The 11,466-nt window shown below is 30.5% G+C and overlaps 1 protein-coding gene across 1 annotated transcript; it reads left to right on the forward strand.

Annotated features, from left to right (window-relative positions):
* The first annotated feature begins 9,864 nt into the window (after positions 1-9,864).
* On the forward strand, positions 9,865-10,803 carry LOC122850856. The gene is made up of 2 exons (XM_044149915.1): positions 9,865-10,366; positions 10,451-10,803. Exons 1-2 carry the CDS (start codon positions 10,057-10,059, stop codon positions 10,801-10,803), a joined length of 663 nt encoding a protein of 220 aa, XP_044005850.1. The 5' UTR covers positions 9,865-10,056.
* Positions 10,804-11,466: the final 663 nt, after the last annotated feature.

Below are 11,466 nucleotides of genomic sequence, written 5' to 3' on the forward strand. Positions count from 1 at the left end.
TTAGATCATGTCTTTTATTTTATTTATCGCTAGAAACAGTTTGCCAGAAAAATATCTGCATCATTTCGCTTGACTTGTTTACTATATAAATTTTCTACTTCAAAAATCTATCAGTCAAGATGAATTAATATCCCACAAGCAGTACGTCGTATTTAGATGTTTTAGTCACTACCGAGATTTGCTGGTCTGTATCCTATTCACCATCACACAAAAATTATGCAATAATATATTTCATACAGAGTTGGATTTTTTGTCTCGTACGGAAAATTTGTTTCGATGGGTTCTGGAGAAGATTATTTTTAAAGAGAGAAGGGAATTTTAGCATAATAATATCAATGTTAATAAAAAGAATAATAATAAAATCAAATTTTTTACAAAGTTCAGTGTTTTTAATTTTTTTTTAATTAATTAGATCAATATAGTCAGTCCGCCATTTTGTATTTGAAAAAGTGGTTAATAAGTCTGAATCATATATAATATTCCAAAAAAAATTACCTATTATTTTTATTTTTTAGATTATAAATGTTGTCAGGAGAATCCAGTGTAGACGGATTGTAGTTTTTTTTATGTAATTCAGGGAGTTTTGAGTTGGGTCAACCCATATAGTAGGTCCAACGGTAAAAATTTCAACGAGTGGTTAATGCAGTTGAATTTTCCATAGAAAAATAAAGAAAATGGCATGGTATGCTATTTCTTTCATATTTACAGACTTATTATTACTAAAATATAGAAAAATCGCCATGTTAATTAAATGGGAAACAGTAAGTGATCTGTGGCACGGGTTAGCATTAAGATAGGGCTTTGAAATTACGACAGGATTTTATTTATTTATTTGGAACCATTCTCGGGGGTGCACTCATAAAAATTCATCATTGACCTTTTTAAGGGCCACCTTAAGATATACTTACACTGAAAAAAAGTTCCCGCTGCAGGCACATAACGTTCTTGCTGCCGTAGCAGTAGAGTAGACTGCGAAGCGCTGTACTGCTGTAGCGGAAGACTTTACTGTTGATGAGTTCAGGCGTATGAGCGGTACAAAGAATAGCTGTATGACACGTAAAGACTCGTTCGATAAATTAAATGATGTATACATTATTGATAATAATTATTAATAAATATGATCATATATTACTATTATTATTGAATATGAATTGATTTTAAAATCTTGTATCCTATTTAAAAAAATCACTTCATTTCAGCTAACTTCACGCTGAAAGGTTTTTACTTTGTTACTATTTTTTTTTTTTTATTGTGAAGTTAGCTGAAATATAAGGATTTATTATTAGGGAATTTTAATTTCCTATTGTTTTCGCTTTTCTTCTGGACCCCCCCCCCCAACCATGGTAGACACCCCCCCTAAAATTTTTCTAAGTCCCTTAATCTTAACCAATACGATATATATGGAAAATATAAAGAAAAATATAGAAAACTCAGTGAATATAAAGAGAAAAAAAATAAATAAGGAAAAATATCAGTAAATATAAAGGAGAATATAGGAAAATATCAAAGAAAATTTGGTAAATATAAAAGAAAATATAGAAAAGTGACTGAATATAAAGAAAAAAACGATAAATATGGGAAAATATCAGTAAATATAAAAGAGAATATAGGAAAGTGACTGAATATAAAGAAAAAAACGATAAATATGGGAAAATATCAGTAAATATAAAGGAGAATATAGGAAAATATCAAAGAAAAATCGGTAAATATAAACGGAAATATAGAAAAGTGACTGAATATAAAGAAAAAAACGATAAATAAGGGAACATATCAATTATGCCCCCCCCCCCCCCGAACATTTCCTAAGTCCCTCAACTAATCGAAACAAGATGAATATGGAAAATGAAGAAAAATATAGAAAAATAAAGAATATATAAACGAATAAATGAAAATAGAGAAAAATCACTGAATATAAAGAAAAATACGATAATTATAGGAAAATATTAGGAAAATATGAGTAAACAAAAAAGAAAAGTATAGCAGAATATCATGGAAAAATCATATTTAACAACAAGATTTTTCAACAAAAAGATTTTAAAAAAAATTATTAACATGATAAATTATTAAATATTCAAGTTAAACAAAATATATACGATCACTGGAGGATTAGTGAGAAAAATTAATGAACAATACCCATCAATAATAATAATAAAGAAATAATGATACCAGTAGAAGCTAATATAAAATTCGATGACGATGAGGAAAATGAAAATATACCAAAAATTAATTTCGAGATTAAAAAAATACAAGAAATTGTACATCTACCAATTAATTCATTTGCAGGCAAAATAATTTTAGCGAAAAAAAAAAAAAAAAAAAAGAAAACTATTCAATAATAATAATGACATTATTTAGATATCATCGCAATCATAAGTGGAATTTATATATGCAATGTCAGGACGGTTATTGAAATGAAGAACAATAACATTAGTAGACGACAGTGATTATGAAGTAAAATAAAATTTGAATGAAAAAAAGTTTGATTAAACTAAACAAAGATAATAAATTTACCAAAGGAAATATATTTTAGATTGAACTAACTTTATGGAATGAAGAGGCAGAAAATTTCTAGGGAAAAAAGGGTGATGTGATAGCATTAAAGGAATTAAAAATAAATGAATATAAAAAAATTAAAAATATAACGACGACTTCAGCAACAACTAAAACGTTGAATCCTGATTCAACCGAGAGAAAAAAGTAAATAAAATAAATACAATCGAACTCGACAATTTTGTAATAAATATTTAACATTGACAGGCTAAAATCATAGTACAACAAAATGAATAAAAACGGAGAGTTTAAAAGGTTAGAAGAAAGCGATTCTGGACATGGAGATGACCCATTAGAAGGAACAAGCAAAATGAATGAAAATTAAATAAATTTTAGTTGTAACAATAATCATTGTAACGATAGAGAATGAAATAAATTTGTAGTCACGAATTTCGATATATATTAAAGAAGAAATTAAAATTCTCCCCGCAGGGAAGGCACAGTTGCTTCAGCAACTGTATGATCATTTTTTTTTATTTATTTCAACAAAAATCCGCAATGTGAGCATATATTCACACGTGCTCAATGTAAAAGCTGATGTTATTTGTTATATCTTAAACGTGGTCGTTTTAATAGAACAAAATGTTACACAAACGTGTTTAGAAGCTATTATCGGAGCTATTAATTGTCATTGTATACTGGACGAACATTATAAAAGTGGTCTATTTAAATTTCAAAAAGTTTTTGGCTTGACAACGAATGTAAAAAATGATATTATTAAACATTTTTATCGCATGATATGTGAAAAAGCTCTTCAGAATAAAGATGATGCTTGCCTTGAATGTACACAAATGGGAAAAAATGAAAAATCATATTTCATTGAGCTACCACTGAAAAGTCAGCGAAAAGAAGTATATAAAAGACGAAATTTCTTCGATAATTTAAATCATCGATTTGAAAGGACTATGATAAAAACATAATTTCTGATATTCATAATGCAATTTTATATAAATCGTTGGTTAACAAGGGTCTCTTGGCAGATAAAAAAAATATTTCTTTTACATGGTATACGGATAGGATCCCTGTTTTTCAGAGTTCATGTATCAGTTTGTGGCCTATTTATTCAACTATAAATGAATTGTCATTTAAAGAAAGAACTAAACGTGAAAATTTATTATTGTTGGCGTTATGGTCTGAAACAGGCAAACCAACAACTGATAATTTTATTTATCAAACTCGTGTACAATTTAAAAAACTCAAACGAGGAATTAATCTTAACTTGTATGATGGGTCAAGACTTTTAGTAAAAAATATTTTGTTGATTGGTAAGTGTGACGTTCCTGCTATAGTTAATTTTTGGAATTTAGTGTCTCATAATGGACTTCATGGTTGCCCAACATGTGTATGGCCTGGAGAAACATATAATTCAACACCTACATCACATACTCATGTTTACCCTTACATTAAATCTCCAAAGTTAAGAACAAAAGAAAAATACAATTAAATATGCTCAACGAACGTTACCATATTTACCCTACATAGGCGTAAAGGGTCACTGCATTCTGGCATCAATAATAAATCATCATATAAAAGGTATCGCAAGTGACAGAATGCATACTGTTGATGCTGGGACAGTAAAAAAACTTTTCACATTATGGTTTAATAATAAACATCAAAATGAACCATACTCATTGTTTTTTGCCAAAAATTTTGAAGATGAACGATGGAAAAAAATTAAGCTACCACATTTTGTTCATCGTATGATAAGTACAATTGATGAAGTTTTACATTGGAAAACATCACAATTTAAATTTAACAATACTTCAAAAATTTTCAGTATGAGGCTTTTCAGGCCAAAATGAGGTTTTATTTTTTTTTTTTATTTTAGAAAAATTTTTAAAATAAAGAAAAAATCACAAAATAACTCACATTTTGTCCTTCTTGTCTTAACATAAGATGGAGAAGGCCAAATTGGGGACTATTATTCAAAATTTTAACTAGAGAACAATAGAAGAAGTTCTATAAAGCCAAATTGGGAACTTAAATTTCGTCTTGGAAGTATATTGTCTAACTAATACGAAAAGGAGGTGATTTTTTTCTTGATTTCGTCATAATAATCAATATTAAAAAAAAAAATAAAATTTCATTTTAATTGAATAATTTTACAAGGGTGTGTTCCGTGGCTTTTTTGTTTTATTCTTATATGCTTTTTAGCTACTGTTTTTAAATTCGTACAGAAACAAATAAGCTACGAAAAACACCCTACCACTTCGTGGCTCCATCTTTGACGGTAAAATATGCCATGGCTAAAACCTGCTTGAGAATACACTAATTTTTAACATTGGTGGTTACTTCATCGGTGGATTTGTCATTGGTTGTTTTGTCATTGGTGGTTTCAATATTGGTAACCTTAGCATTAATAATTTTTATGTTCGCAATATTATCTTATGTACATCCCCGCCCTTCTTTTTTCGTGCCATAGACTATGATGTTAACACCAGAGCCGCTTGCGACTACATATAAAATCCGGTGCGAATGTCCCTGTCTCATTCTATCGATATCACTCATTACATTAACTTATTATTAATTATTTTTAATAACATAGGCAGTATTGCCAACTGACATTAGTGCCGGCTCTAGAAACTAGATGAGCCTATAAATCCCTCTGACGCACTACACTTGTCGTGCGTTTGATGGAGTTAGGGTTGCCGAAATGCACGGTGATTTTATAAATTTTAATAATAAAATAAAAAAGTTCAGGCGTTTCACCGCAAGACATTACACGTTGATGTACAAAAAAAAAATAAATAAATTTAGAAATAAAAACGCATGTTTAAACACGTTTGCATAAATAATTATTCGAAACTTTTCAATGTAGATTATATTATATTCGTTGACACTTGATTTTTGTTAATCTCAACTAGTTTTCAATAATTTTTAGTAATTTTGGAGTAAATTGAAAAGCGATGCTGTAAAATGCTTTCATAACAATAATAATTTGCATGACGTTGCAACATACCACTATGGCAGCTTTGCATGAAAGCAACAACTAGCGCATTTATGTTTTTCTATCGCTACGAACATTTTTTATCGGCGAATCTTTATTGCGGAACCCACAATACGGGACCAAGAATAGCAATCCAGAACAATTAAAGATATACATAAATGTTTGAATAACAATATAAATAATAATGATAATAATATAATTATAAATTATTAAATTCGATTACTATAAACTCATGAAATAAATAAAGAATTCAATGATAGATTAACTTGATATGTAATATCTCACTCATGATTGTATCACGAGCACGTATATGCAGATGTTGTGCTGGTGGTCCCGAATTATCTCGGACTAGAATTCGCGATCGTTGTCTAGTTAACATGGAGTTCAGTCAAGTTATTTCCTCAGGTCAGAATACTGTGTCTATAATCTGACGTGCTATGGATCTTCCGGATCGTCTCTTGCCTTAAACTTTAAAAATGTTTTGTTCGGCAGTAAATCTGATTACCAATTGAGACAATCTAAAACAAAATAAAAGAATAATTGAATGAACTTGAAAAAAATAAATTTATTTCTCAGATCACATTGCAAAAGTATATTTATTGTATCTCTGTCATAATTTTGCCCATACTATTGGGATTCATGTTGAAGCTCTTCAGGAAAATTGACATTTTAACTATTATCTCGACCTCATTGTGTTGTTGGATTTCACGTTGGGGTTTTGGTATTTCTTGTTGTTTTGGTTATAGTGTTGGTGCTAGCAGTTGTCTTGGTGGTGTTAATATTGCCCCTCGTGTCGTGTTGGTGCTGTCAGTAGTCTTGGAGGTGTTGTTGGCAGTGCTCTCGATGATCTTAATATTGGAGCAAGTAGTGGTGTTGGTGCTCGTAGTCGCATTGTTGGTGTTGGAGGTAATATTATTTTTAATAGTGATGTTGGAGTTTTTTCTAATGGTGGCAGTGATAACATTGGTGGCTGTTGTAGTGTTATTTCGTTTTTTATTTTTCTTTTCGGTGTTTATTGATTTAGAGCAACAGACTAGCTCTAATTAGATACAGTAAAATTATTATCACTAACGTTCGAGCAGCCACTTAAATTTCTCAGCTTGCTATGTTCTTTAAGATAGTCAATACTCTCTACACAAACAGCTTTCAATGGGTTTCATATCAATTAGATTAACCTGGCAATCAATAACTAGAACGACAAGTAGTGGCAATAATGATACTTTTGGTATTTCAATTTCTCGGTTTCGACCTCTGCTAGTATCACAAATAGTGTCTAAATCTGTTTGAGATTTGTGATCTATAATTATTATTCTGCAATAATCATTAAAGGATAATATGAGAAAGAAATTATCGTACCATTTCTAAGACTGAGTTGAGTTCTCGTATTTGTTCTTGTGACTCCCACGGTTGTTGGCTTTCGAGATAACCAACATGGCTGCCCCGCATGATTTTGAGGAGGATGGTGAGAAATCCTCGTTGCTAACTTTGGCCGATAGTTCTCGCCGTGCAGGTCAGAAAATCGGTTACAAGGTACACAGGCCACGAAACTGAATTTACCTAGGTCTGAATATCTATTGAGCACGTGGATTATCATTTCAATAATACTTATTAGTTATGAACTGAGAAAATGTTAATCAGTAACTGTTTTTCGATATTTATATAATGACTCTGGAGTAACGATTCTAGCTGATATATTTTCGGATGTATAGTAGTGTTTACAGTTTTTGGAGTGATATAATTACTTTAGAGTTACCAGTCTGGCATTAATATTTTCAAATTGATGTGTACATCTACATGTATATATGTAGAAATACAACGGTAACGAAACAGTAAATTATATGATCAAGTTTGAAAAAAGGATTTCGTCACCACCGCAAACTTAACCCACTCAATAAATATTACATCGCTACACTTTAAGGTTGATTCCCAGTCGCATCACCGAACCAATATTTATGCCACGAAGGGCCCGTATATCAATAACGCTATTTTTTATTCCCGTGTCCTAAAATTTTTTGTGGCGCCACTGGTGAAAAAACCAAGTTCTTTAGAAGTATGTGTGTCGTGGCTACACACTACCAAGCAAAGATTACATCGTACACTGAAGTCATGCTTGTGTTCATGTCTGTGTGCTGCGCTTCTCGCGAAATTTTTGAATTTTGAAGTTATTTATTTTTTAAACGCTACAGACGAAATACTAAATATTTATATCAAAAAATTTGTCTTTTCTAACACTACAAATTGATAGAAATTTAAAGTTTTCTGTTGCGTTTTAAAAAAGTTATTAATAAAAATATGAGGTACCGCCTATACCTTGCGTGTTAAAGTTGTCAACTTTGACAGTAAATATCTCAAAAAAACCACACAAAAAAAAATTGAAAAAAATTGACAATGTAGATAATTATTTCATTTAAACAGAGGATAAAAAAAAAAAAAATCTGTTGCGATTTCAGATTTCCAGAATCAACCTTAATTTCAGAATGATATAATTATTTTTTTTTTAATTATGAATGTATACAAGTAGTAGTTAAAGTAAAACAATCCTGACGCATATGGCTATACAATAACAAAAACAAAATTTAAAAAAAAAACAGATTTTCAAATAAAAATATAAATTTTGAGAGTTATTTATTTACTTTTTCTAGTATTTTAGAAAACTTAGGTAAAAGTGTATATGTATTGCTGAATCGTAAATTATTATATTTTAAAAGCTCTATACTGTCAGACTGCTTATCAATATTTGATAGTTCCCTGGAAGCTTTTGCAAAAAAATCAAAACGCTAAGTAAAAGATGTACACCATAATACAAGCATATGATTGGTACAACTATATTTCTTTACTTTTTTTTTCTTTTTCATTTTACTCATAAATAGCGTGAAGGTCTGATGTACTTTTTTTTCTGTTTTTCATGGAGAAAGTTTTGGAATTTACCTGTGTTACTCCCGCGGTGAGGGACGTGATTTATAGTCCATTCTGGCCGTTCTACTATTCGTGGTACTTTTGTTTTTTATCTAGTTTTGCCAAGATTTTCCATCCCAGGTAGGAAGTGACGACGGGCACAAGCCGTGGACAAGCCTGATTACCCGGCTCTCGGACCTGTGTCGGACCTGAGACACAAGCCTGTGTCAAGTCTGGAATGTTCACGATGTATTTGCTGGTGTCGGACTAGTGTATCGGGCTTGACACAGGCTTGTGTTCCCAGGCTCGACACAGTCTTGTGTTCCCAGGCTTGACACCGGCTTGCAAAAAAAATTATAAAAAAATATAAATAAACAATTATTTTTAATTTATTTATTTGACATTATTATTTTTTGCGCGATACAATTTGAATTAACGATGATTATATGAACGAAAATAAACGGCGTAACGGGGGATCGATCCTAGGTCTCTCACGTGGAACTCCAATGCTCTATCAAGTCGACCACAGGGGATTCATGAAAGAGTCAGTCAAAATTTTTTATATAAATGAATATATTCGAGAGTCAATACACAGTTCTTGTAAAAGCCTGGCACGATAGACAAAACCTAATAATTTTTATTTAAAATGTCTATTTACAATTTATAGATTAATTAATTTTTTTTTTGAAGTGAAACTTCTTTACGGAGGGTAGCAAAAAAATTCGAGGCCCTTCTAGCGTTACGCGCTCGCGTCGACTCTCTGTCACGCGCTCGCGTTAGTAGTGTATCTATAGGCGTTCTGGATCAGAGGGAGGTCGAAAAATAGTAGATCGGCGAGGGGACAGGGGACTGCAACTCGGCCGGTAAAACAGAGATGGTAAAGAAATTTGTCATTTGAATTCTCAGTTGTTGATAATGCAGAGATGGTAAAGAAATTTGTCATTTGATGGTGTGGAATCCTCAATTGTCATGCGTCGGTAATACAGACTTGACCGGAAAAATTAAATTTTGTTATTTTAACATGCGATTCATCGTGTCCCATGTCCTGGGGCATAGCTCAAGTCTCATGTCTCATGTCCTGTCTCATTAAATAACAAAAAAACATTCCTTCGAGCCGGGTTCGAACCAACGACCAATGGATAACTTTTTAAATTGTTTATAACAATATGCAATTACAGTCCAGTGCTCTACCAACTGAGCTATCGAAGGTTATTTGTAGGACTTCTCACGTTTCATGTCCCATACATAAATATTTTTAAAATACAATTTTGCGAAAAAAAATTGCTGACTCTCCATACGTGTTATTTTTTTCAAATCGACCAATGTATATATAAATACAACTTTGCAAAAAAATTAGCTGACTCTTGATACGTGGAATTTTCAAATATAAACTAATAAAATGCTGTCGTAGTATTTAATTGTTTATGATAAAAAATAAATATTAATTAATGTGCACGTGAGAATTTGCTGACTGTAAATACGTGTCATTTGAATAGGTACTCCTTCTACTATTCTATTGTATTTATCCCTATATAAACGAGAAGTTTTTCTGAAATTTTATCATTCGAATATCAAGACTGTAAGGAAAGGTAAGAAAGCAATTTAATAATATACATTGATAATTAGTATTATATTTTATACATATTTATTTGCTTGAAATTAAAATGTTTGTAGAAAAACAGCATTCAATAGAAATGGAACAACAATTAAATAATGTTGCTAAAATGGAGAGCAAATTGGATGTCAAAAAAATGTCTGAGTTGGAGGTTAATAAAGAGTACAAAGTAACAGCTCTACAGAAGATTCATAATGAATACAATGGAGTTATGGCTACATTAAATGATGAATTTAATGTCTTTCTACCCAGCAGAATCGCCAAGTTTATGAAAAATAATGATTATTTTACAAAAATCGAGAAAGCAGCGATCGATGGATGCTTGGATCTTCTTTTTTTGGGAGGAAAATACAACAAATGTGAGTTCATTTTCTCATAAAACGAAAAAAATTAGAAAAAAGTTTGTGAGCTCTTCTTCTTCAAATATAATTATTATTATCTAGACAAAAAAAATGATTATAATATAAAACTGATAAACACCAAGACTAAGCGACTTTCAAAAAATTGTAAATTATTGAAAGATTTGACAAAAGATGTTTACTATGCTGTGACAAAAATTCAAAGTTACTGTGGAAAAAAGTCTGGTGCAAGACTATCAGTCGAAATAAATAATAAATATACTGTTTTCTTACCTGAAAATGATGCTGAATATCATTTTTATAATAAAAAAAAGTTCCTCGAATTAGAGGATGGTATTAAAAGAAGAGTTTTAACATTACAATGTATTGGAGAAAATAATCAAGTTGTATTATTAGAAAATTGGCCTAAGCCTATACACACAATATTCAATAAATAAATTACATTTGAAAAAATTTATTTTGTTATAATTTTTATTAAAAATTCTTATACCTATATACATTGTAAATATAATTATTCATAATTTGATTCATTTTCTCTCATGTATCATGTTCAGAATCGAAACCTAACCATCTTACAAGTACTTTTTAACTTTGTTTTTAAAATTTTTCAACAAAGATATATATATCTGGATAGCGTACTGGACTCAGTTCTTCTTGATAAAAACATCCTTCAACATTGTTATCTTGATAGTCAGCAAGCTTGTAAGTTATCGGTATTGTATTCAATACTTTTGTGATTGTAAAAACTTCAGTTGTCCAATTGGGAGTGTAGCCTTTTTCGAAAATTTTTTTATATTTACTTATTCGCACTTTATCACCAATTTTAAATTTTCTTTTCAACTTTGATGTGACACAAAACATTGGATTTTGATTATGATATATTTCCCTCAATATATCCTTTTCATTGTTTTTAGTTACATTTTTTGGTTTCATTTTTATAGTTCTGTGCTTTGTATTATTATAATTTCTAATCAATTCAGGAAGTATAGTCAACCATTTATAACTGCCTTGGAATGTAAATCTTTCCCACATTTGATTTTTCAGGGTTCTATTAAACCTTTCGACTATACTTGCTTTTAAAGTACTATATGTTGAGTACA

Source organism: Aphidius gifuensis, linkage group LG3, assembly GCF_014905175.1.
Source record: "Aphidius gifuensis isolate YNYX2018 linkage group LG3, ASM1490517v1, whole genome shotgun sequence".
NCBI lineage: Eukaryota > Metazoa > Arthropoda > Insecta > Hymenoptera > Braconidae > Aphidius > Aphidius gifuensis.